Here is a 23,501-nt window from a genome sequence, read left to right as displayed (position 1 = left end):
GTGGGGGAAGGAGGGGTGTGCTCGGCAACGGTCTGTGCGCCGCCCCCGTCGCGGGGTCTCTGCGATGGAACTCAAACGGGGAAACGCCATGCACTGTCCTGCCGTTCCGGAAACGGTGCGCAGTCCGTTTTCCAAGTGCTTGTCAGCGAGCAAGAGACCAGGAACACACCGACTCACGCAGTCTTTCTCACGCAGCAGAATCGCTGGTCTCGGTCGGCGCGGTCCCGTCCTTGATGGACTGGTCGACAAACTTTCCCATTAGGGCCCGCCCGAAGTAGACGGTGAGCGCGATGACCAGAAGCACGCCGAGGATGATGAGTGCGATCTCGCCGTTTTGGTTCATGTTGCCGCATCTGCTGTGTGGATAGAAGTGTTGTTTGTTTGGAGGCGGGCCAGAGCGGAATCGATGATGTAGTTGAAGAGGTGGGTAAATATTGTTCAAGTTGATGGTTGACGCGTTGTTGGCGAGTTGGGTTATAGTTCTAGGCCAGCCGGATTGGGTTGAAAAAAGATCACAATTAGGTAGGCAGAGAAAACACATCTGAGCAGGATCTGATGGCTGGTTGATGAACTTCAACTGCTCGTATACCCACCTAGATAACTAACTTCCCCGAACTACTCATGGACCCAAGCTTTCCTTCCCACCCTCATACTCGCCCAGGTCGTACTCGTCCGGGTAGTTGTCAATATGGCTCCTGAGCTGCGCCATCTGGCTCTTCAGGTCCGGCGTCATCTCCTCGTATACATCCTCAAACATGCGCCGGATCGGCGGCTTCTTCTCGCGCTCGGCCTCGGAAAAGGCCTTGAGGATCTCCTTGCGCAGGCCGTCACGCGCCTCCTTCTCCTTATCGTCATCCCAGATGCCGCGGCCCTCCATCCACTTGCGCAGGCGCGAGATGGGGTTGTCGCGCCGCTTCCAGTCCTCGACCTCGACGCGCGCGCGGTACGCGAACGAGTCGTCCGACGTGCTGTGGTGGCCGACGCGGTACGTCATGCACTCGACCAGCACGGGCCTGCCGCCGCCCTCGAGCGCCAGCTCGCGCGCCCGCTTTGTGGCCCGCCGCACCGCCCACAGGTCGTTGCCGTCGACGCGCACCGTGTCGATGCCGTAGCCCAGCCCGCGGCTGGCGATACCGTCGCCCCGGTACTGCTCCAGCGCCGGCGTCGAGATGGAGTAGCCGTTGTTGCGGCAGATGAAGACGACGGGGCACGCCCGTGTCGCCGCGATATTGAGCGCCGCGTGGAAGTCGCCCTCGCTCGCCGCGCCCTCGCCAAAGTACACAGCCACGACCCGCTCGGGCGAGTCTGGGTTCTGGATCCGCTGCATCTTCATCGCGTACGCCGCGCCCGATGCCTGCGGGATCTGGGTGGCCAGGGGCGATGATATCGTGTGCTGTTTTTCTCACGTCAGATCAAGACCCTTCGTCCCTGGGGCGGCGGCTAGGATGCGGCATACCATGTTCAGCTCCTTGCTGCCGTAGTGGACGGGCATGTTCCGGCCCTGCCCCGGGTCGTGCTTGTTGGCAAACAGCTGGTCCATGTAGTCCTTGAACGTAAAGCCGCGGTGCCGGAAGACGCCCTGCTCGCGGTACTGGCAGAAGATGACGTCGCGCTTCTCGAGGGCCGAGGCAGACCCGACGCACACGGCCTCCTCGCCGGCCGACACCATATAGAAGCTGATGCGGCCCTGCCGCTGCGCGTCGAACATGATGGAGTCCATGATGGACACGGCCACCATGTCGCGGTACAGGCCCAGCACCTGCTCATCACTCAGGTCCTGCTCAAAGTCCGGGTCGGCCACGACGCCGTGCTGGTCCACGGTGCGGTAGGTCGGCACCGCCGGCGACTCGGCCGGGTGCGTGAACTGGAACTTGGACGTGAACTCGCTTTTGAGCGCGCCGGGGAACGAGACGAATGTCGAGTCGGGCTTCTGGGAGAGGCCGCCAACGTGCCGCCTCGGGCTGCCGGCCGGTGCTGCCGCCGGTGTGCTTCTGCTGTTACTCGACAAAAGGACGGGGCTGCCGTGGCGGGGCTGCCATCTTCGGCCAAGGCAGGCCAGGGGGCGGCTGCTGGCGGAGCTGGAAAGGCGGGCTTTCATGGTCGGTACTCGCGGCGGTTCATATGCAGAATGATCAAGGGGGAACAGAAATACAGTCAAATCAAAACAGCGCTGCGCTATTTCAGGCCATTCGTTTCAAAAGGAAGAGGCGGAGGTGGTTTGGCGACAGATCACAGTCGTCGGCTTAAGAGGGCATTACGTAGTGGACGCCCTGGGACTGGGCCGCGGCCACTGCCTTGTTAGGGTTAGCGCATTGGCTGTCCTCGGCTTGTCGCGGTCTCTGGATTTGGGGCTGTCTGGGGTGCCCATTTTGCGGAACAGCGGGACGGCTCTGCTGGCCGACGGTTTGGATCTTGGTTATTTTGCACAAGTATTGCGTGTAAAGAGGTTGATGTTTCGTTTATTTGGGCATCTCGGGCACGTACTAGAACCGAGATGGTGTTGTGTTTATCAAAATCGCCGGCCACATAATACTCATTGGACGTTGAACTAATGCCGACTACAACCGCCTGCGATCGTCGGCTACTTCCCAATTGAGCCACCACACATGGTTGAAGCGGATATTGGATATACTTTAATCGCCTTCCATTTTAGCGAGCTGTATGGCCACGGATTGCACAAACGACCCGTGACGATCTCACGAGGGTTCGGACACGGGCAGCACGTCGGCTTCCATAGTATCACAACTGTGTATCCGTCTTTGGAATCGGACGAGCGGCGTCCTGGATTCGACGGCAGATGTGCTACCATGAGGGAGGCACACCGACTGCCCTGTGCTCTCCGTGTAACGACATAATCCGTCTCATGGGCATGTGTGTTTGCCTGGAATCGAGCCGGCTGCAAGCAAAGTGGAAGCAGTTCTACGCATGGAACATTATGTGTTGGTCTAACCTTGGTCTCGTTGCTGGCTTCCAGAACACGGGACGAGATTCTAGGCCCCTCTGACGTCAAAACGGCAGCACTCTTGTTTACGGAGTCGAGACGCAACGCGGACCCCCGCCGTGTGAGCTGGGCCTCCGGACTGTTCCTGGGCGTGGTGGCCAATGCGGTTGGAGCACGTCAGGGACGCCAAGCACAGGCATTTGGTCGTGAGAGGCAGGGGTCTGTCGGCCCTGCGTGGGAGTGGTGTGGGATATGTGGGCTGGGCCGGAGCCGACTGCAATCTGGTGGTGGACGCTGGACTGTGGCCCAGCAGCCCTGGCACCCTGTCCGTCTACATACCAAGTACACATACAGATGCCACCCAGCCGCCGTCCATCTCCGAGCTGTTTATCACAGATAGGCCAGCCAGACTCTGCCTATAGCACCCGACAGCGGTACATGTGCAGCACGTCCAAGCCCGCCAGCCCAGCCCGTCAACAGCGTCGCCCCTGTGCGTCAGCCCGCCTGATGGCGTAATCCATGGCAGAACGAATGCCGCATAGCCCCCCGCCGCGCACCAGATCGGTCCTTGTCGAAAGCAGCAGCACCCGCAGCAACACCCGCAGCAGCAACAACACCGCGCGTCGCCATCGCTCGACCCTCGCCCGTTTCGCCGGTGCCGCCGCCTCCTCGTCCGCCGTCCCTGACCCCAGCCCCCGCGTCCGCCACCCCGCCCAGGCCAGAGCGCCCCAGTCCCGCGCCTCGGCCGCCATCGCCTCGTCGACCGCCCGGCCCGCCGCAGCCTCCCCCGTCCCGGCCGCGCCTGTTGCCGCCACCGTGGTGCCGCCTGCGTACTTGCCCTCGCCGCTCTCGTCGGGCCCACCCGTCTCGTCGAGTCCGTCCCTCAGGTACCCCACCCCAGCCTCGTCTTCCATCGTTGTTTGGCTTCAGCCCATGTCCGGTTTTATGCAAGACCACCTTCCATCGCACTGTACCTGCCTTTCACACCGTCCTTTCTTGTCACTCGATTGTTCTCGCTCTGCCGTGTCTCGTCGACTGGGTCGGTCCGTTGTCGCTCGACTGGCGGGGCCGCGCTGCACTGCAAGTTTGCGGGTGGACTGCACGCTAGGGTAGACGAGTCGTCAGGCAGGGCTGGCGCGATAAGTTCACCAGACACTGTCGCTGCTGCTGCTGCTCGCTTCCTGCTGGCTCGCTGGCTGGGGTTGGTTTTGGTGGCCTGCTGCATCCTGCCCAGCCTGCGAATCACGAATCACAAGCCTACCGGTTTCCACAGTGCTGGATTGTCGCTTGACGGACGGCTTGCCTTGCGGGACGGAAGGAGTGCCCTCCAGCCGCCAGCGCCTTCTTCCCGCCTGTTTTGCCAGGGCTGCCTGCTGGGTCCCAGAACAGCAAGCACCACCACCACAATCACCACCACCGCCAAAAAACCGGAGCTCGCAACCCACAACCCCAGTCACACCCAGCCTATTCTGCCCATGCTCGATTATTCAATACCGCCCGCCGCCTTCGAGTTCCACGCAAACGCCACAACCAAGCCAACCCAGCCTGCCAGCCAGCCAGCCAGCCAGCCAGCCAGCCAGCCAGCCAGCCAGCCCGAAGCGAATGCCGCGACACTGCCCATCCTGACACAATTCCTTCCTTCCTCCACCCACAATCCTAACCATCCATCCACCCAGACTTTTTCTTCGTCGTCGTCGTCACCTGCGGCCGCGCCCTGCCGCGAGACATGACCCCCAAGGAGCTCGCCGCCGAGTGATAGATTGGGCCAGCCGTCGTTTGGGCCAGCACTGCTCACACATGTCCCCATGTCTTCCAGAATCACCCGCTCGTCGGTTCGTCACGCTGCCAACCAAGCAGGCCAGCCACCCTCGCAAACCCTCCACGACCAAGACCCGAGCTCCACCACTCCTGCCCTAGCCGCAGAATCGCCCGCCCGTCAGGCTGCGACGGCCGCCACCACCCCCAAGGCGCCTGCTGCCCCCGCCCACCATCAAGAGCCCGCGCGAGCCTCAACCCGGAAACGCAAGTCTAGAGACTCCACCAACTCCCAGCCCGAGTCCCCAGACCAGCCCACCTCGGCTCGCCGTCCCAAGCGCCAGAAGGCCCTCGCCCCGGACCAGCCTCCGCCACAGCCGCCCTCCCAGTCGCCAGCCGCTTCGACACGCAGCCGCAAGGGCAAGGCACTTGCGGCCATGTCAAGCCCAGAGTAAGCTCGCGCTTCCCTTTTCAATGCTCGCCTCTGACGCGAACCCGAGCTGATGTGATTGATTCGATAGTCCTGCCGCTGGCCCCTCTGGCCCGGCCGAGTCGTCCTCGAGTCAGAAGCCGAGCAGGAGTAAGAGAACAACCCATGCGTCCGGAGGTAGGCCCGCGGATGCAAACCCTCAGATTGCTCAACTTGACAACCGACAGCGGTTGCGCCTTCCGCACGGTCTGCCGTTCCAGTCAGAGCTGACAACAGTGCGTCGCCTCCCAACAGAGCCGGGAGCAAGCTCAGCTGCCTCCACCTCGACCCGTCGATCCTCAAAGCGCCCGCCCAAGGCCGACGCCGACCAAGACACGCCCATGACGGGCACCCAGGAGGCGCAGAAGGCCAACCTGCCTCCACCTCCACCCCCGCCCGAGCCTGCCAGAGAGGACAGCGATGAGGACGACGATGACGAGACCAACCGTTACGAAGAAGACGAAGACGAAGATGAAGACGACATTGATCCGTTTGGTGGCTTCGGCGGTCCTCCTCGCGGTCTCGGTGTCTCTCTACCGATGCTGCACACGTTGATGTCTGGTATCGGCTCGAGATTGCGGGATCTCTTGACCAGCCTGCGCCAGAAGGATGACCCGTCGATGCAACTGATCGCTCTCCAGGAGCTTTCCGAGATTCTGCTGGTGTCCAACGAAGATAACCTGTCTGGCCACTTCTCTCCCGACGCTTTCGTCAAGGAGCTGGTCGCCCTGATGCAGCCACACGAGATCACGGGCGAGGAGAACCCCGAGATGATGCTGCTGGCCTGCCGCTGTCTGGCAAATCTTATGGAGGCGCTCCCTCCCAGCGTCGCCAATGTTGTCTATGGTGGGGCCGTGCCTGTCCTTTGCCAGAAGCTACTCGAGATATCCTTCATCGACCTCGCCGAACAGGCCCTGAGCACACTTGAGAAGATCTCGTACGAGTACCCAGCCAGTATCGTTCGCGAGGGAGGCCTGACTGCCTGTCTGTCGTATCTCGAGTTCTTCGCCACGAGCACCCAGCGGACGGCCGTTACCACCGCCGCCAACTGCTGCCGGAACATCACCGAGGACTCGTTTCCCGTCATCAAGGAAGTCATGCCCATCTTGCTCAATGTGCTTAGTAGCAGCGACCAGCGGGTTGTGGAGAAGGCATCGCTGTGCGTCTCCCGCATCGTCGAGAGCTTCCGCTACCACCCGTCCAAGCTGGAGGAGCTCGTGAGCGTCGACCTGCTCAAGGCACTGCTGCGTCTGCTGCTGCCGGGCTCCACCAACCTCATCAGCCCCGGCATCCACACCCAGTTCCTGCGAGTCCTGGCACACACTGCCCGCGCGAGCCCCCAGCTGTCGGCCGAGCTGTTCAGGCTCAACATCGTCGAGACCCTCTACCAGATCCTTACGGGGGTATCGCCCCCGAGCGGCACCGACGATGTCGCTTCCAAGCTGGACAGCGTACTTATCATGCAGGCTTTGATCCACCGCCCACGAGAGCAGATCATCGAGACGCTCAACGTCGTTTGCGAGCTTCTGCCTGCCCCGCTCAACATCTCAGACCCCACGTCCCGTGAATTTGCCGACGTCTCGGCCGAGCCCGTCACGCCGTCATCCCAAGGCTCCGGCAACCGCAGGAAGACGGCAAACGAGAAGCGGGTGGATCTGTTGGAAGACTGCAAGGAGGAGGTCCGGCGTTTTTCGCTCATCCTCTTCCCAACATTGACTGATGCGTTCTCGAGCACGGTCAATCTCAGCGTTCGGCAGAAGGTGCTGACAGCGCAGTTGAAGATGCTGTCAAACCTCGACACGGAGATACTCACCGAGGCGCTCAAGGCTGTGCCGTACGCCTCGTTCCTTGCATCTATCCTCTCACAGGGCGACCATCCAACGCTCGTCATGTCCGCCCTGCAAGCTACCGAGCTGCTTATGAGTCGGCTGGATAGTGTCTATCGGTACCAGCTCTACCGGGAGGGCGTCATTGCCGAGATAACAAAGCTGTCACTTGAAGAGCCCAAGGCCCAGTCGGAGGAGGGTGTCAAAGCCGCCGACGAGGCTCGCCCTGAGACCCCTCGACAGTCGACCGCATCGGCCGAGGCCGAGGATAAGTCGGTCCAACCAGACTCGGACGACGAGGACAACGAGGATGGTGACGATGACGAGGACGGCGACGACGATGGCGGGGACATGGAGCACTCGCACCATTCGTCGGATGACGAGGGGAACGACAACGACGAGGAGAACGAAAACGAGCACCAGATTGACGACATATCTGGGTCCCCAGCCAGCTCTGATGGCTCCACCATGTCCATCGACGGGCCGCCTCGCCACATTGTATCCAGTGCTGATTCCATGCGGCAGCGCATAACCGAGGCCGCCAAAAAGTTCCTTGAGACGCACGAGACGGAGAAGCACGGCAAGCTGATGAAGAAGAAGGCGACCGAGATTCTCGACAGTCTCTCGGCTCTGGCGGCCGAGATCGAGGCCTTTTACATCCACCGGAGCGCCCAGAGCCTTGTCCCGGCCAACGGCGTTGCATTGTTCAAGCGGCTTGCGTCCTATTTCGACTCGGATGTTCTCGAGAGCGTCACGAGCGCCGAGCTTCTGGCATCGGGTCTGGTGCGGGTTTTGGAGGAGGTATTCAACAATCAGGACGAAAGTCTGGCGACAGCGGCGCAGTCCGACTTCCTCCAGGTCTTCATGGGCTACACAGTCAAGTCGAGGCCCAAGACGGCCACGGCCGACTCGCCCGCGACGCCCTTCAGTGTCTTGATCCATAAACTTCAGGATCTGCTGAGTAGGTCTGAGCATTTCGAGGTCATCACCGTCCACCACAACTCGTTCGACGGGAACCGCAGCAGCGCCGCGTCCATGCTTGCCAAACAAATTCGGCTCAAGCTTGTCGCCGACGACGACTCTGAGATCCCTCGGGCATACCGCAACATAATGGTTTCCATCCATGCGATCTCGACGTTCAAGTCCCTTGACGACTATCTTCGCCCTCGCATATCAGCGTCCGAGAGGCCGCGACACGCATCACGCGGCGCACTGTCTCGCGCCATGGCTGCCGTGGCCGCCGGATCCGCCGGCATCCCCCTTAGTGAGGCCGCCGCTCGACTGGCGGAGCATCTACCCGGCCTGGGTGGCCCCGGCGCCCCGCCCTTGTTCCCTCCCTACGCACCCTCTTCGTCTGCCTCCCGGCCATCGCGCAAGTCAAAGTCTTCCAGGTCCAACCCACAGCCCGATGCGCCTAGCACCCCAGAGCAGAGCTCGACTGGCGCTTCCCGTGAGAAGGGTGTGTTGCGACGGTCTAGTCGCCGGCAGGCGGCCTCGGCAGATACGCCCCCTCCGCCTCGTCCGCCCCCGGAGGAGGAGGAGGATCTGGCCAGCGCCCTAGAGTGTGCCGACGAGAAGCAGCTGGCGGAGGACGAGGAGATGGGTGAGAGCAGTGCTTTGGACGCGATTGTTGGTGCGCTCGACGAGGACATGGAGGACGACGAATCCACTCCCGATCCGACTGCCGTCAACATGGAGGTTGCCGCTGGCGGAAAGATCACGGCCCGCAAGGAGGATGGCACTCGTGTCCCAACGCCGTCGCAGTCCGTCTCGGTCGCTCCACCGCCTCCCCCTGCGGCCCTCGCCAGCGCCACGAGCAGGGCTAGTGCTCTTGCCGCCGCGCTCCAGAACTCCCCTTCGCCTGGCGGGCCCTCTCGGCCCTTGTCGTATGCGGCGGCGGTCCAAGCCACGCCTCAGGACTGGCACATTGAGTTCAGCCTCGACGGAAAGGTGATCACCAACGAGACCACCATCTACCGCGCCATACACACGCCGCCCGTCACCACGCCTGACGATCAACTGAACCGGAACGTGTGGTCTGCCGTTCACCCCATCAAATTCCGCCGAGTCCCGGGCCCGCGCCCGCGGGCCGAAGGCACGCCCTTTAGCGCATCGTTCGAGGGCGGTGCAGCCACTGCCGAGAGTAGAGAGGCCGCCTCGCTGGCCAAGCACCCAGCCACTGCTTCCATTCTGCGTCTGCTCAGGATGCTCCACGACCTAAACGCCAATATAGACGACGTCCTGGTTGAGAACAAGGATGCCCTCAAGCTGAACGTCGAGCCGCTGTCTCAGTTTGTGAACACGAAGCTCACGGCAAAGCTGAACCGTCAGTTGGAGGAGCCACTCATTGTGGCAAGCAACTGTTTGCCGAGCTGGAGTGAGGACCTCGCTCGGCTGTATCCGTTCCTGTTCCCCTTTGAGACACGGCACCTCTTTCTGCAGTCCACCTCGTTTGGATACGCTCGGTCCATGAACCGATGGCAGAACGCCCAATCACAGGAGGAGTCGCGCCGAGACCGCCGGGACGACAGGCCGTTTCTGGGTCGTCTCCAGCGGCAAAAGGTGCGCATCTCGCGCTCCAAGATCCTCGAGTCCGCCGTCAAGGTCATGGAGCTTTATGGAGCAAACCAGAGCATCTTGGAGGTCGAGTACTTTGAGGAGGTCGGCACCGGTCTCGGTCCCACGCTCGAGTTCTACAGCACCGTGTCCAAGGAGTTCGCCAAGAAGAAGCTCAAGCTGTGGCGCGATACCGACCCGCACGACTCGGACGACTTCGTGGCCAGCCCCAACGGCCTGTTCCCGCGGCCCATCAGCGAGGACGAGGGCTCAGGCGGCAACAGCGAGCGGATCCTGGGCCTATTCAAGATGCTGGGCAAGTTTGTGGCCCGGTCCATGATCGACTCTCGCATCATCGACATCAATCTCAACCCCATCTTCTTCCGCATAGGCGACGAGAAGTCGGGCGTACGGCCCTCGCTCGGTGCCGTCAAGGCCGTGGACCCTGTCCTCGCCCAGTCATTGATGCTGATCAAGAAGTTCTCGCTCGCCAAGAAGGAGATTGACGAGGACCCGCGCCGCACGCCAGCGCTGAAGGTTGCCGACACGGAGAGCATCATGGTCAACCACACCCGCATCGAAGACCTCTCGCTGGACTTTACGATGCCTGGACAGCCGCACATCGAGTTGGTGCCCAACGGTTCGCACGTGAACCTTACCATCGAGAATGTCGACTTGTACCTGGAGAAGGTCCTTGACATGACTCTCGGCAGCGGGGTGCGCAGACAGATCGACGCCTTCCGCAAGGGATTCTCTCAGGTTTTCCCCTACTCGGCCCTCAGCGCCTTCACGCCTGACGAGCTCGTGTCTCTCTTTGGGCGTGTCGAAGAAGACTGGTCTCTTGAAAGTAGGTGTCTCCTCCCCCGCGATCGTTTATCTGGTGGGCCGCCTGTTTGTTGTCGCATACTGACTATCCACGTCTTCTTGCTCCAGCTCTCATGGATTCGATCAAGGCGGACCACGGCTACAATATGGATAGCCGTAACGTCAAGAACCTGCTCCAATTCATGAGCGAGCTGACGCCTGCCGAGCGACGCGACTTCCTGCAGTTTACCACCGGCAGCCCCAAGCTCCCTATTGGAGGTATGTTTCGCCTATTCTTGGATCACATGTCCTTACATGCGCGGCACTCGACGATCCCGCTTTCTCTTGCTGACCATAACTTCTATGCCTCTAGGTTTCAAGAGTCTGAACCCCATTTTCACGGTGGTTTGCAAGCCCAGCGAGGAGCCATACACGTCTAACGACTACCTCCCGAGTGTTATGACATGCGTGAACTACCTGAAGCTTCCCGACTACACTTCGATCGATGTGCTGAAGCGACGCTTGATGACGGCCATGAAGGAGGGCCAGGGAGCATTCCACCTGTCTTAGATACGTTTGCCTATGTATTATCATGGTTCGTTCTCTTCTTTCTTTTCATTTGGACTCTGCAGTCGCTGCCGGGTAATTGTAGGAGTTGTTTGCAAGTGGCGGGGAGCATGGGGCATTTTCTTCCTCTTTACCCTCCCCTTTCTTCCTTCTCTCTTTACGATGGAATGGGTATGGCATAAAAAACCGGAGCATGGTATCTATAAGCTTTATGATTTTTCTATCCCCTCTGTGGCCTGAACCGGGGCGATGAACATTGAAAGGGCCACGGCTACGAAACTTTGACTCTTGGTTCTGCTCTCGCTTGCATTTGATGGGGGTTGACTGTTGGCCGCTGTGGCTGGGTAGTTTTTGTTTGTGTCCGTTGCCTTTCTGCTGCCCTCCTTTTGACGTTTTCACATGCACTTGTTTCTCCTTTTTTGTTCTTTTTTTCGGCTTGATCAGCGACTGAGCGCACGGCCAGCGAGAGTTGGCGCTTGTGCCTTGGCTGTTTTAATCTTTGGGCAGTCCATTGCCTTTTGGGTTCCTCCCGCCTCCTCTTCCTTCCCTCCTCTGCTTGGGCCTACGGGATTTCTAAAGTTGGGATCCACACTACCTACTTTTTAGTTTGCAGATAAATATCTGCCCGGGCAATTGACCGCTGATTTCTCCCTCAACGGGTGCGGCAAGATGAACGGCCATGTCGGTAGGCGTGGCGTGTGGATGCAGAGCTTAAGTGCTGGCATGGGCGTGAGTGACAGCCCAGGCACATAATTGGCGGGGCCTAGTGGTGCCTAAATGACTACGGCACAGTGGCGCGAAACCACCGCGACCCGACGCGTGTGCGTGCAGCTTCAGGCGTGCTTTCAGTGGCCTGCCCCCTGCATTGATCCCTGTGATGGGGCCCCCCCACGAGAGTTCTGGGCCCACTTCGTGGCCAACCCTGGTGTTCGACCGTGCTTCCTGCTGTGCTTGCTCGGCTTTCCGACCACGACTCCGGCCCATGTTCAACAGCCCAAGCAACACATTTCATCGTATAATCACACACACCCGACCCCTGGATGTAATTGATTTCTTTTCTTTGCCTCCCCTGCCGGCAACGGCTTGTCAACAACCCTCGCCATGGCGCCCAAGACACGATCGTCGGTCCCCTCGTCGTCGGCCCGGCGCCAGACGCCCGCCTCAGCCCCGGCATCCAGAGTCTATCGCCATGCCGACACGCCGCTGCAGCAGACCCGCTTCCCCCCGCCCAAGAAGACCCTCAAGACCTACGGCCGGCGCACCACTCGCCTGTCGGCCTCAGCGGCCCTCAGGCAGCAGACCATGACCCAGATTGGCTACGTGATTCCCACTCAGCCGGACGAGCTGGACGACGATGAGGACGACGAAGACGACAACGAGAACGGACTCGAGGACGACCGGAACTACGATCGTGATGAGAAGGGAAAGGGGCCGGAAACGCAGCCGCGTGATGAAGACGTGGAAAAGCCCAGGGTGTTGCGGGGTTCCACGCGGGCTGGCAAGACGCCCGTGGCGAAAGAGGGCAAACAGAGCAGACCAAACAAGAGGAGGAAGACGATGGGCGATGCGCCTAGCTCGTCATTCATGACGCAAACTCTCACACAGATGCTCCCACAGTCGACCGAGGAGGGGATTGGGCCCATCATCATTGGCGATTCCGAGGACGACCAGGACGAGGACGAGGGCGGCGCCATGGATGCTTTTGGCGGAGGTGGTGTGGGCCAAGAGCACAGAGGGGAGCGGCCCAGCAGGGCATCGTCAATCGTCCCGCAGACCCCCACCCACGACAGGAACCCTACAAGCGCTGCTATTCCATTTTCTCCCGCCGTCTTGTCGCCTAGTGTGCGCATGTTGATCAGGAATAGCAGCCCTCTCGGCGTCCGCCGGTCCCCCCTAAAGGCCAAATCGACCAACGCGAGTGCTACGGTGCCAAGGCCAGTACAGCAGAGGACAGCGGCAGCAGCGACAGGGTCATCGTCAGAGAAGAGAAAGCGGCGCCCGGCGCCTCGTGACGCCATCATCCCGGACTCGTACAGCACCGCCGGCGAGCTGTCGTCACCGGCAGCACCCAGGGGCAGCGGTGCGTCGAATATGGCAGGTGCCGCTGGCAACGTCTCGTCATCCCTCTTGGGCACGCCGACAAGGAGGGCTCGTATCGAGCGCAGCCCTTTGGGGGAGCTGTCCCTGGCTGACCTGCCACGGGAGCTCCCGCCGCCGCGAAGACGCGTCGCTCAAAGCGCGGGGTCGAGTCCTCTCGCGCCCGACGAAAACACGACGCCTCTGAGGCCCGTCGTTGCTGCGCAGACTGACGCTGGCCCCTCTGCTGGTGGTATCCTGCAGAGGGCTGCTCGGCCTGCCGACGCCGAGATACCAGACTCAGACGACGAGCTTGACTCTCTGGACCCGACACCAAATAAGTCTACCCCCACGCCTTTGAGGGTGGCTTTTGCCGACATGGACGAGTCGGAAGAGGCAAGCGACTCGGCATTGGCACCTGAGACTCCGACCAGACCCCCGCCCAGGCGACCCACGCCTGCCACTAGGAGTGGTGGTGCGGGCGAGGCGCTGGACGAGCCTGGGAGTCCGACCCCGGTTGCCCACAAGCCTGTGCCTGGTACCGCACCAGGAGACGCGGGACCGACGGTGGAGACTGATTCTGAGGCGGAAGCAGAGGGCTCCATACCAGAGACACCAACGCGAGGGCCGAGCCAGAGAACACAAGCGCGGAAGGAAACGACTGGCTCTGTCGTCAAGACATCAAGAGCGGGAACCTCGATTCCTCTCGACGCCGAAATAGGAGACTCGGACGTGGAGACGGACAGCCCGAGCCCGACGCCCAAGAGAACACGACCAAGCACTCCGACTGTCGCTACGCCGACGCCTGCGAATCGGTCCGCTAGCCAGAATACACGCTCGGCCAAAGCGAAGCTACCGAACCCTCCCCCGCCAAGAGTAGTCGCTGGGTCGTCATCTCCCGTCCATGACGTCGCCGCCAGCGGTGCAGGTCCCGCCCTTCCTTCATCAATGCGCTCCAGGCAAGCCGAGCATCCTGCCGAGATCCCAACAAGCGATCACGGTGGCGACGATGGCGAGGACACACCTCTCACGTCCCCTGGTTTCGTGGCCAAGACATCTCCGGCACGCCCGCCGTCTCGCCGCAGCCCCCGGAAGGCGACTCAGGCTCGCATACGGGGACACACCCAGAAGCACACACAGCACGAAACGCAGGGAGCATATACGCAGCTTATGGAGAGCCAGAGGGTGCCCATGGAGATTCTCCGCGAGATGGCGCCGGCGTCGGAGAGGTCAGACGTGGTGGTCACGATGCACCCGAGCCGTGTGCAGGAGGTTGTTGAAGGCATGCGTAACCACGAGTTCAGGGCGACGCGGTTCCCGCGTTCCGTCGTCCGCACATGGATCTACGTCGGTCGGCCGGCCCAAGAGTTGCGGTACATGGCAACGTTGGGGCCGTCGCGGACCATGGGGCAGATCGACCCGAACACTGGCCTGGGGAACGCCGAGTTCAATGAGGGCAAGCGCATGGCGGGCGGCGTGGCCAAGTTTGCTTACGAGCTTGTTCAAGTCTACGAGCTCAGCAACCCCGTCTCGCTGGACAGAATGCGTGAGAGCGGCTGGACAGAGGGCCAGGACGAGCGCAGTCACAGGTTCTTGCCGCCGGCAGTGGTTGGACAGCTGCTGGCCAATCTGAGATGTGCTCTATTTGACGACGGAGAGCAGCATCTGCTTGAGGATGACGACGTCGACGACGACGGTGCATGCCGGCCGCCGCCTGGGACGGGGGTTACGGCGAGCGGATCCATCTCGCAGCAGGTCGAGGCGCAAATACACAGCGACATTGAGCACTCGACGCAATTCGCGTCTCGCGCTGAGTACGCGGGGGACGAGGTCATACCGTCGAGCCAGCAAGGCTTACCCGTGACATCCCGCACCCCGGCCAAACGTGGGGCGCGGCGCAGCTCGAACACGAAACATGAGTCTGTCGCGCCGCCGCCACCTCATAGCGCCGGCAGACGCGTGTCACAACGGATCCAGGAGCAGCAGCTACAACAAGGGCCAAAGACTCCAGCGGCGCCCAGGAGTGGTAGGAAGGCCGTATCGTTCTCGCAAGCCACGACGGTTAGCCAGGGGTCGACGCAGGCCATGCTGCCATCGTCGTCGCCCGTCCAACGGCTGCCATCGCTGTCTCGTGCGTCATCGTCACGGAAGAAGAAGACGCCAACAGCAGCGCAACAGCCCATCCTGATCTCGTCGTCCAGCGGACATGGAAATTCACTCATGGCGCGGCGATACCAAGACGACGACGAGGATACGGGTGACGCGGATCTTTCGGCGAGGGAGTCGTATAATACGGACGGCGTGAGCGGCGGCGGCGACTCCTCGCTCCGGTCGTCGTCGCAGTTCTACCTCCCCGAGAGTCTGTTACGGGAGGAGGTGCGGAAGCCGCCGATTATTGTAGACGCCGACTTTTCGGACGTTGAGGAGGGGCTTGTATGATGGATATTTGGGTTTTGGGTTATTTTGTCGTCACTATTTACGAACTGGGCAAATGGGGTTTGAATGGCCGGACGGCACAGGTTGGCTAGGCGTTCTTATTATTGGGTTCAGGCACATTTGTAATTTGGGACAGAGAATGGGATCTGGGAGCTATTGTTATGAAGCCCGAAAAAGTATTTGAAATGACAGCCCGAAGGCAGCAAGCAGTTCATGCCACTGCCACTTGAAGTGTCTGGGCGCCTCTGTTTATCTGAATGACAATGGCTGTGAAACAAGAGTCGAGTCTGGGTGCGCGAAGCTGCATCTGACTGGCCATTGGTTGATTGAGCCCTCGCCTCGCCCTAGCCCGGCCCTGGTCCAGCTGACGCACAGACCTCGCGGGAGCCCGCCCCAGCTGCAGGTAGGTGCGTGCGGGAGACACAGTATCCACACGGTACCGTTGCTGTTGCTCCTGCTGCAGCATTGATTTCCGTGGCAGCCATCGCATCACCGAATTCGAACCTCGACCCAAACCCAAAGAAAGGCCGCGGGCAGAGCCAACTCGCCGACAATCGACTGTTCTCGAGCTCAATAAACGCCCGTCCGCTCGCCAGCCCAGGCTCGCCTGGCGAGATTTGCACGACAAGACGACAAGACGACCGAGAGCCCGCACCCACCGCTGCCCTCCCCAGCTCTCCCCAGCCAGTCCCCGCTGCATGACGAAGCCGCCGTCGAAAATGCCTGGTGCCTCCTCGCCGCCATCGCCGCCGTCGCACCACTCGTGAACAGCCCTCTCGCCAGCCATGGCGTCGAGGGCCGAGAAGTTCGAGGATGAGAAGCGTCGCATCATCGAGAGCTGCTTCGCGCGGCGCGACGAGGACGGCTCCATCCTCGAGACGTACATCACCCATATCCGCATCGTCGAGTACTCGTCCCACCCGACCTCGCCGCCCCCGCCCCAGGCCCGCTCCGCGTCGTCCGAGAAGCCGCGCGTCATCATCGTCGCCGTGCGCAAGTCAGGCCGCGTCCGCATGCACAAGTCCAAGGAGAACCCCAACGGCTCCTTCAGCATCGGCAAGACGTGGAACCTCGATGACCTGTCCACCATCGAGTCCTTCACCGGCCCCGGCATCACCCCCGACTACCGCCAGTGGGCCGGCAACATCGGCTTCACCGTCATCCTCGGAAAGCCTTACTACTGGCAGGCCCAGACCGACAAGGAGAAGAAGTTCTTCATCGCGAGCCTGATTAAGATTTACGCAAAGTACACGGGCGGCCGCACCCCGACCCTCTCGGGCTTCGACCCCCAGGAGGAGGACCAGGTGCTGGGCGGGCTGCAGCGCCGACCCGGCAAGCCGCCGCTGCAGCAGTTCTCCCCCCAGCCCGAACGCCAGAATGCGTCGGGTCGCCTTCCGAGCCGCTCGCCAGGGCCCTCGCAAGGCCGCATGCCGCCCCCGCCACCAGGCCGAGCGTTATTTACCGACCGATCTCCCATGTCGGAGCAGCAGCAACCGGTTGTCGTCGTGCCAGGATCAAGGGCCGACTACGGCGGCCGGGATGTTGCTCGAGATGCCGCCCGCGGTGCCCCAGACTACCGAGGCTCACCCCCGAGGCCACCACAGCTGATGGGGCAGGACGGCTCCGCGTCACCAGCCGCTAGCTTCGACTCGTCACGGTCCGCCAACCAGAGCGCGCTGCGCCGTCTCGCCGGCTCCAACAAGAGCCAGGACTCGGTGGCCGCCTCCTTCACCGCCAGGAGCGAGGATGGCGGCAGCATCACAACGACAAGGTCCCGGGAGCCGCCACCCTCCAACGGATCCGGCCGCTTCGGCGGCAGCTCATCTGATCTCACCGTCACACGCGACGAGCGCCCCCCAGAACGGAAGCGTCCGCCCATGGATCCGGGCCGGCCGCAGGGCTACTCGGACGATGCCCTTGTGCCGGCCCCGCTGATGAGCTCCGGCATGCGGCGCGACAGGGAGCCTGCTGTCCCTCCTAGGAACGTCGCCCGCAAGCCCTCGATAGCGTCCCGTGCCGAGTCTCGTCCAGGCACGGCCCGTTCCGAGGTCAGCTCCCTTCATGATCGCTCTGTCACGGACTCGCCCGGCAGGTTCGACGCCGTCCCGTCCAGGAGCCCTGTTCCCGCCAACGGCTCATTCTCCAAGCCACCTACGCCGAAGCCCATCGCTGTCGTCGCTCCGCCGTCTCCTGTGCCTCCGCCAGCAGCAGAGCCGTCACCTCCGCCGCCCAAGACGCCGGTCGAGGAGAAAGCCACGCCGCCAGAAGAGGAGGAGCGCCCTGGGCTGGGCCCCATGATCAAGAAAAAGTCCAAGGGCGAGACACAAGGTGTGTTTTGGAAGGCGGCTGCGGCTGCGGCTGCTGGCGGGTTCAAGCCGCGTGCTGGAGGTGCGGCTGAGAGGCTGCGGCAGGCCGCGCTGTCGGTCAAGAACAGCGAGGAACCAGACGGCATCACGGGCGTTGTGCCTGCGCCCCCGCGACCAGCATCGCTGGAGAAGCCACAGGAGCAGTCGCCGCTCGGCGAGATCCCCGAGGTTACAATCACACCCTCCCAGGGTTCCGTGCCGACAGTCAAGATCAAGGAGCTGGAGAAGTCGGCCAAAAAGGAGGCGGAGGAGGCCGAAGAGGCCAAGAAGGACGCGAGCTGGCAGTCGGTTGTCACCGGCAACGACGTCAAGTACCTGGCCACTCTCGGCGTGGACCCGAGCGTGCTGGACAACCGCAGCGTCGACTTCACCAAGTGGCTCGACTACTTCGGCTGGGTGCCTGGTGAGCAGATGCGGTCGCGCAACTTTGACGACCTGAGGATCGACATCGACCGCGAGCTCAACCGGGCCCAGGCCGGCGGCTGGCTCGCGCGGTTCCGCGAAGAGGACGAGCGCGTCGACGCCATCAAAAAGGGGATCGACCTGTCGATCCAGGAGTGCGAGGAGATGGATAACCTCCTGACCCTGTACAGCGTTGAGCTTTCTGTGAGCAAACATCTTGTTTTGGCCTTTTGAAGTGTCGACTCGGCTAACCAGACACAACTTACGCCCTCGTTCACAGACACTGTCGGAGGATATCGCATACATAGAAGCACAGGGCCAAGGTCTCCAGGTCCAGGCTGCCAACCAGAAGCTCCTCAAGAAGGAGCTGGAGTCTCTGCTGGACACCTGTGCCATCTCACAGACTGACCTCGACTCACTCAGGATGGCGCCGCTCGAGAGTGCAGCGGGTCTCGAGGAGATCGAGACCGCGCTTGTGACGCTGTTCAAGGCCATGACCAAGATCGACCCGACCATGGGCAGCTCCGAGTCGGGCCGGAAGAGCGTCGACGGGAGCGGAGAGGACGCTTCTATGGGGCTCAACAGCGACTACGGCAAGATGCGCATGGTGCAGGAGAAGAAGGATATGTACACGGCCGAGAGCGCGGCCTTCATGAGGCGGCTGGTCGGCTTCACGGCCGGCCTGTTCGAGGACGCGTACAGCCAGGTGAAGCGGGCGGTGGACGGGCCCATGTCCAAGAAGGTGGACCCGCGCAACCACGACGTCGGGCGGGACATGCTGTGGAAGTATAGCCCGCTCATCCTGTTCGCGCGCGACATGGACCTGGAGAACTGGAACCGCATCGTGCAGATATACCAGGAAAAGTGCCACCCCGTCTACAAGGACGAGTTTCGAGGCGCGCTGGACCGGTGGAAGGTCAACCCCAAGTCGGTAGGCGATGATAGCGATCTGCTCTTCACGTCGGCAGTGCAGGAGAAGCAGCAGGAGGGCATGGTGATGGCGGCGCGCAAGCTGACGGTCAAGCGCAGCCAGACGCTGGCGCGCACCTTCCGCGGCGAGAGCAAGGTCAGCCTGTCAGAGAAGCCGACGACAAACCACGGCCAGCCGTGGGAGGCCTTCCAGGCCGCGCTGGACGACCTGGTGCCCATGGTGGAGATGGAGCAAAACTTCATCATCGACTTCTTCCACGCCACCACGCTCGAGCAGCTCGACTTCCCCGAGGCCGTGGCCGCGGCCCGTCCGCAGGACCGCAGAGGGCTCGGGGATCTGCGCCGCCACCGCCTCATGGAGCCCGACCGCGAGCTTGCCAGGCGTGTGACGCGAGCCATGGAGGTCATCTTTGCATTCCTGGAGCAGGAGCTGCAAAAGTTCATCGACTGGGTCCTGTCCAGCAACCCAATGTGAGTTTTGGGCCACTGAATTCCTCATCCATTCACTGCACTCGGCTGCCTGCGCTATACAGTCCAGAGCTAACCATTTGTCACCAATCGCAGTCAAGGTGTTGGAGTGCTGGCAGCGCTGGAGCGCAAGATGGCCGGGATGGGCCAGTCCAACCAGGACTTCCTCAACAGCATCCTTTCCAAGCTCCACGCGACGCTCGAGGGCAAGTTCAAGAAGTTCGTGGACGAGCAGATCCGGGCCATCGAGGACACAAAGGTCAAGATCAAGAAGCGCAAGGGCGTGATCGCCTTCATCCGCATCTTCCCCAACTTCAGCGCGGCGGTCGAGAACATGCTCGTGGACTCGGACCCGACGCAGGGGGCGCGACGGACGGTGGACCGCGAATACGAGCGCATCTTGCGGTCCATGTTCGAGTCGGTCAAGGTGATCGCGCGCGACAACCCGGCCGTGTCGGGGGCGACGACGGCGGGCGGCGGCAGCAGCGCGCTGGCGGCGGACCCAGAGGACAAGGAGGCGCTCAACTTTCACATCCTGCTGATCGAGAACATGAACTACTTCCTGGACGAGGTGTCCAAGATGCAGCAGAACCAGCAGCACCAGCAGTCGGAGCCGGTCGAGGTGCTGGAGGAGTGGAAGGAGCAGGCGGCGGCGGAGCTGGCGGAGCACATGTCGCTGTACCTCAACGCGGTGATGCGGCGGCCGCTGGGGCGGCTGCTGGAGCACCTCGAGAACGTGGAGGCGCAGCTGGCCAACGGGAAGACGGCCGGGGCGGTGGCGGGGCAGGCAAGCAACAGTAAGGCCATGTTCAACAAGGTGCTGGGCAACTACGACGCCAAGGAGGTGCGCAAGGGGCTCGAGGCGCTGCGCAAGCGGGTCGAGAAGCACTTTGGCGACTCGGACGACGGCGGGGGCGGAGGCCTAACGCCAGGCATGGGCGGCGGCTTCAGCCAGCCGCAGACAGAGCACGCGCAGGGCCTGGTCAACAGGGTGCTGCGCGAGTGTGAGCGCTTCTACAACGACGTCGAAATGCGCATCTCGGCTATCACGACAAACGTGTACGGCGGCGACGTGCTGTTTGAGTGGCCGCGCGCCGAGGTTAAGGCTGTCTTTTCCAACATTGGGAGGTGATTTATTTTCTCGTCCGGGGTTGTACGTGGCCATCTTTCTCCCGCTATTATATATTTTGTTATACTCTTTATTCTACTCGGAACTTGCAGCGGTTCTTTTTTGTTAGGGTGAACTTGTTAACGTGGCTTTACATTGGTGTTTGAGCTGGTCCATGAGGCAACCCTTGAAACCGCCCGTCTCTTCCTGCTTTTTGTTTCTAACACCTCAACGGTCATGGTGTCACCACCCAACACGCGTCCTGGCTTCCCTCGCCTCGCACGCAGATTAGCTTATGGAAAGGCTGGGCTATATGCTGTGAGCCGGCTGTGCCCATCCGTTGTAGCCGAAGCTCACACCCTCCGTCGCGTCTTCAGGTCGCATCGCATGCACGGTATCTGCAGCCGTGACACCAATCTCTTTTATTGGACGACACACGAGGTTAGTGCAGGTTGCTGACCTGAGGGTGTCGTTTTCTCTTTTTATCGCTAGTGTCCGACATTTCCTCTTGCCTCTTGCCTCTTTTATCCCAGCTCTGGGAAAGCAGCAGCACTGCAGGAATCTTGGCGGCATTTTATCCATGGTAGCACTTACCGAGCAGCAGCAGCAGCAGCAGCAGCAGCAGCAGCAGCAGGGAGAGGATGTAGTGCACCCTTCGCGCGCGAGCCTCAAGGCCCTGGTGGCCGACAACCCGCTCCCGCACGTCGCGCCGGGGATCGTCGACAGGGCCGCCATGACGGGCGGGCGGTGCGCCGAGGCGGCCCTCGCGGTCCTGGGCGCGCTCAACGCGGCGCTGGCGGCGGGCGACGCGGCGGCGGGCGAGGCGTGCTTCCACCCCGGGCAGGCGTACTGGCGGGATAGCCTCGCGCTCACGTGGCACCTGCGCACCTTTTTGACGGGGAGGGTCGCGGCTGCCGCGCTCGTCGAGACGGCGGGGATGAGAGGCTTAGGTGGGGGGTTTGCCGTCGTGGGTGATGTCGCGTTCCAGCCCGAGTTTGTGAGTTCTTTGGGTCCTGTGGTTTCGTTTGTTGCCTTGTGTTACATTTGCTAACTGCGGGCTGCCGTTTATTAGTGCATGCTTGACTGCGCCTTGGCCTTCCGGACCGAATCACCGGCGGCAACCTGCTCCGGCAGAGCACTTCTACTCCCCGTCCCGAGTGGAGAGGACGCCCCGGTCGAGTGGAAGATCTGGATTTTATCCACCAGGCTCGAAAACCTCGATGTGCACCCGGAAAACGAAGGGCTGCTCCGGAGTCCGGGGATGGGGCTTGACGACAACGGCGACTTCGAGACTGACGTCCTGATCGTTGGGGCCGGCAATGCGTGAGTCTTGGGCGCGTGGCCTGGATGCTTGTTTCTTGAGCTAACTGCTTGCAGAGCCGCTTCTCTCGCCGCCCGGCTTAAAGCGCTAGGAGTCGGGAGTGTTATGGTGGAGCGCAACGCGAGGGTGGGCGATAACTGGGCGCTCCGGTACGACAGCCTCAGCTTCCACGTGCCGACAGCGTATGCGCACATGCCGTATCTGCGTAAGTGCCGTGGTCGATGTCCATTGTGGTAGTCCATTCTCTCACAGCATTGCCTTTCCAGACTACGACGACAGGCTGCTCAAGCAGACTCTCTCGCGTGACGAGCTCGCCAAGCACATGCAGCGATACGCTGAGGAGTTTCATCTTGATGTCGTCACGTCCGCCACGGTTCGGTCTGCGCAGTACAACTTGGCGTCTAAGCGGTGGACGGTCCAGATCGAGACGCCGACGGGGCTGAGGGCCGCCATTGGCAAACACTTGGTGCAAGCGACGGGCGTCGGCTCACAGCAGCCATACATGCCGCAAGTAGCCGACAGGCAAGCGTACAAAGGCATCAGCATGCACTCGGCCGACTACAAGAACCCACAGGCGTCGCTCGGGGCCGCGCGCAGGGTGGCGGTTGTGGGCGCGGCCAGCACGGCGTGGGACATTGTGCGCGACCTGCACAAGGCGGGGGCCGAGGTCGTCATGGTGGCCAGGTCGCCAATCTACATCCTCCCTTTCGACCACATTTCGCACCCGTCCACGCTAGGTCTGTACAACTTCAACGCGAAAGCGGCCGACGCCCTGCTCATGGCCATGCCGACCTTTGTCGACGCCCAGATCGGAGCCATGTGCCTAGCGCGCCTAGCGGCCGCCGAGCCGGATAGGTACATGGCGCTAGCGGCGGCGGGGTTCCCGGTGGTCGACAGCGCGCACCCGTCGCGCCCGTCGCTGCAGGCGCATCTGATCGAGCGTGGCGGCGGGCACTACGTCGACACGTGCGGCGCGACGGACCTAGTAGCCCAGGGCAAGGTCGGGCTCAAGGCCGGGGTCGAGCCGGTGGCCTTTGTTGAAACGGGGCTGCGGCTGAGTGACGGGTCGGCGGTGCAGGCGGACGCTGTCGTCTGGTGTACCGGGTTCCGCGACCGCGACGCGCGCAAGACGGCGGTCGAGGTCCTGGGAGGCCGGCTCGAAACGAAAGAGAAGGGGGAGGAAAACACGATGGGGCCGAGCGAGGTGGCGGCCGGCATGGACGGGACGTGGGGGGTGGATGGCGAAGGCGAGATACGGGGCATGTGGAAGCGGGCGTTGGGGCTGGAGCAGCGCGGCGTGACGTTTTGGGTCACGGGCGGCCACACGCAGTTCCACCGCTACCACTCGGCGACGCTGGCGCTGCAGATCAAAGCCGAGCTGGAGGGGCTGCTGCCGCCGGCGTACCGCAAGACGCCAGTGGTGAGTGGTACCTTTAGCCGCGAGCGGCTTTGACGGGACGGGGCCAGATTTATGTT

The 23,501-nt window shown here is 62.0% G+C and overlaps 7 protein-coding genes across 7 annotated transcripts; 5 read left to right on the top strand and 2 right to left on the bottom strand.

Moving 5' to 3' along the window:
• Nucleotides 1-143: 143 nt before the first annotated feature.
• Nucleotides 144-343, bottom strand: GGTG_07408 (hypothetical protein; the record flags this gene model as incomplete). The annotated part of the gene is made up of 1 exon (XM_009225232.1): nt 144-343. One exon carries the CDS (start codon nt 341-343, stop codon nt 188-190), a length of 156 nt encoding a protein of 51 aa, XP_009223496.1. The 3' UTR covers nt 144-187.
• A 153-nt stretch (nt 344-496) lies between these two features.
• On the bottom strand, nt 497-2,220 carry GGTG_07407 (2-oxoisovalerate dehydrogenase subunit alpha). The gene is made up of 2 exons (XM_009225231.1): nt 1,457-2,220; nt 497-1,393 (listed from the first exon to the last, which is right to left on the bottom strand). The coding sequence occupies exons 1-2, from the start codon at nt 2,096-2,098 to the stop codon at nt 620-622; spliced, it is 1,416 nt and encodes a 471-aa protein (XP_009223495.1). The 5' UTR covers nt 2,099-2,220; the 3' UTR covers nt 497-619.
• Nucleotides 2,221-3,102: 882 nt separating this feature from the next.
• GGTG_07406 (hypothetical protein) lies at nt 3,103-4,671 on the top strand (the record flags this gene model as incomplete). The annotated part of the gene is made up of 3 exons (XM_009225230.1): nt 3,103-3,266; nt 3,484-3,819; nt 3,894-4,671. 3 exons carry the CDS (start codon nt 3,103-3,105, stop codon nt 4,669-4,671), a joined length of 1,278 nt encoding a protein of 425 aa, XP_009223494.1.
• A 75-nt stretch (nt 4,672-4,746) lies between these two features.
• On the top strand, nt 4,747-10,921 carry GGTG_07405 (E3 ubiquitin-protein ligase UPL3; the record flags this gene model as incomplete). Its single annotated transcript, XM_009225229.1, has 5 exons — nt 4,747-5,147; nt 5,218-5,303; nt 5,421-10,394; nt 10,481-10,630; nt 10,725-10,921. The coding sequence occupies 5 exons, from the start codon at nt 4,747-4,749 to the stop codon at nt 10,919-10,921; spliced, it is 5,808 nt and encodes a 1,935-aa protein (XP_009223493.1).
• Nucleotides 10,922-11,863: 942 nt separating this feature from the next.
• On the top strand, nt 11,864-15,670 carry GGTG_07404 (hypothetical protein). The gene has a single exon (XM_009225228.1). The coding sequence runs from the start codon at nt 12,020-12,022 to the stop codon at nt 15,431-15,433; it is 3,414 nt and encodes a 1,137-aa protein (XP_009223492.1). The 5' UTR covers nt 11,864-12,019; the 3' UTR covers nt 15,434-15,670.
• Nucleotides 15,671-16,215: 545 nt separating this feature from the next.
• Nucleotides 16,216-20,728, top strand: GGTG_07403 (hypothetical protein; the record flags this gene model as incomplete). Its single annotated transcript, XM_009225227.1, has 3 exons — nt 16,216-18,402; nt 18,479-19,599; nt 19,693-20,728. The coding sequence occupies 3 exons, from the start codon at nt 16,216-16,218 to the stop codon at nt 20,726-20,728; spliced, it is 4,344 nt and encodes a 1,447-aa protein (XP_009223491.1).
• A 556-nt stretch (nt 20,729-21,284) lies between these two features.
• Nucleotides 21,285-23,478, top strand: GGTG_07402 (hypothetical protein; the record flags this gene model as incomplete). The annotated part of the gene is made up of 4 exons (XM_009225226.1): nt 21,285-21,701; nt 21,777-22,027; nt 22,082-22,230; nt 22,292-23,478. The coding sequence occupies 4 exons, from the start codon at nt 21,285-21,287 to the stop codon at nt 23,476-23,478; spliced, it is 2,004 nt and encodes a 667-aa protein (XP_009223490.1).
• Nucleotides 23,479-23,501: the final 23 nt, after the last annotated feature.

The sequence above is a fragment of the Gaeumannomyces tritici genome (genome assembly GCF_000145635.1).
Source record: "Gaeumannomyces tritici R3-111a-1 unplaced genomic scaffold supercont2.4, whole genome shotgun sequence".
In the NCBI taxonomy this organism is placed as follows: Eukaryota; Fungi; Ascomycota; class Sordariomycetes; order Magnaporthales; family Magnaporthaceae; genus Gaeumannomyces; species Gaeumannomyces tritici.
Note: the sequence above shows the minus strand (reverse complement) of the source record. Positions and strands in the feature narration are given on the sequence as shown.

Coding starts and splice junctions, on each gene's coding strand:
- GGTG_07407 (XM_009225231.1), bottom strand. CDS start 2,098: ATGAAAGCCCGCCTTTCCAGCTCCGCCAGCAGCCGCCCCCTGGCCTGC. Junction 1,394..1,456: donor GCAGCAAGGAGCTGAACATG/GTATGCCGCATC, acceptor TGAGAAAAACAG/CACACGATATCATCGCCCCT.
- GGTG_07404 (XM_009225228.1), top strand. CDS start 12,020: ATGGCGCCCAAGACACGATCGTCGGTCCCCTCGTCGTCGGCCCGGCGC.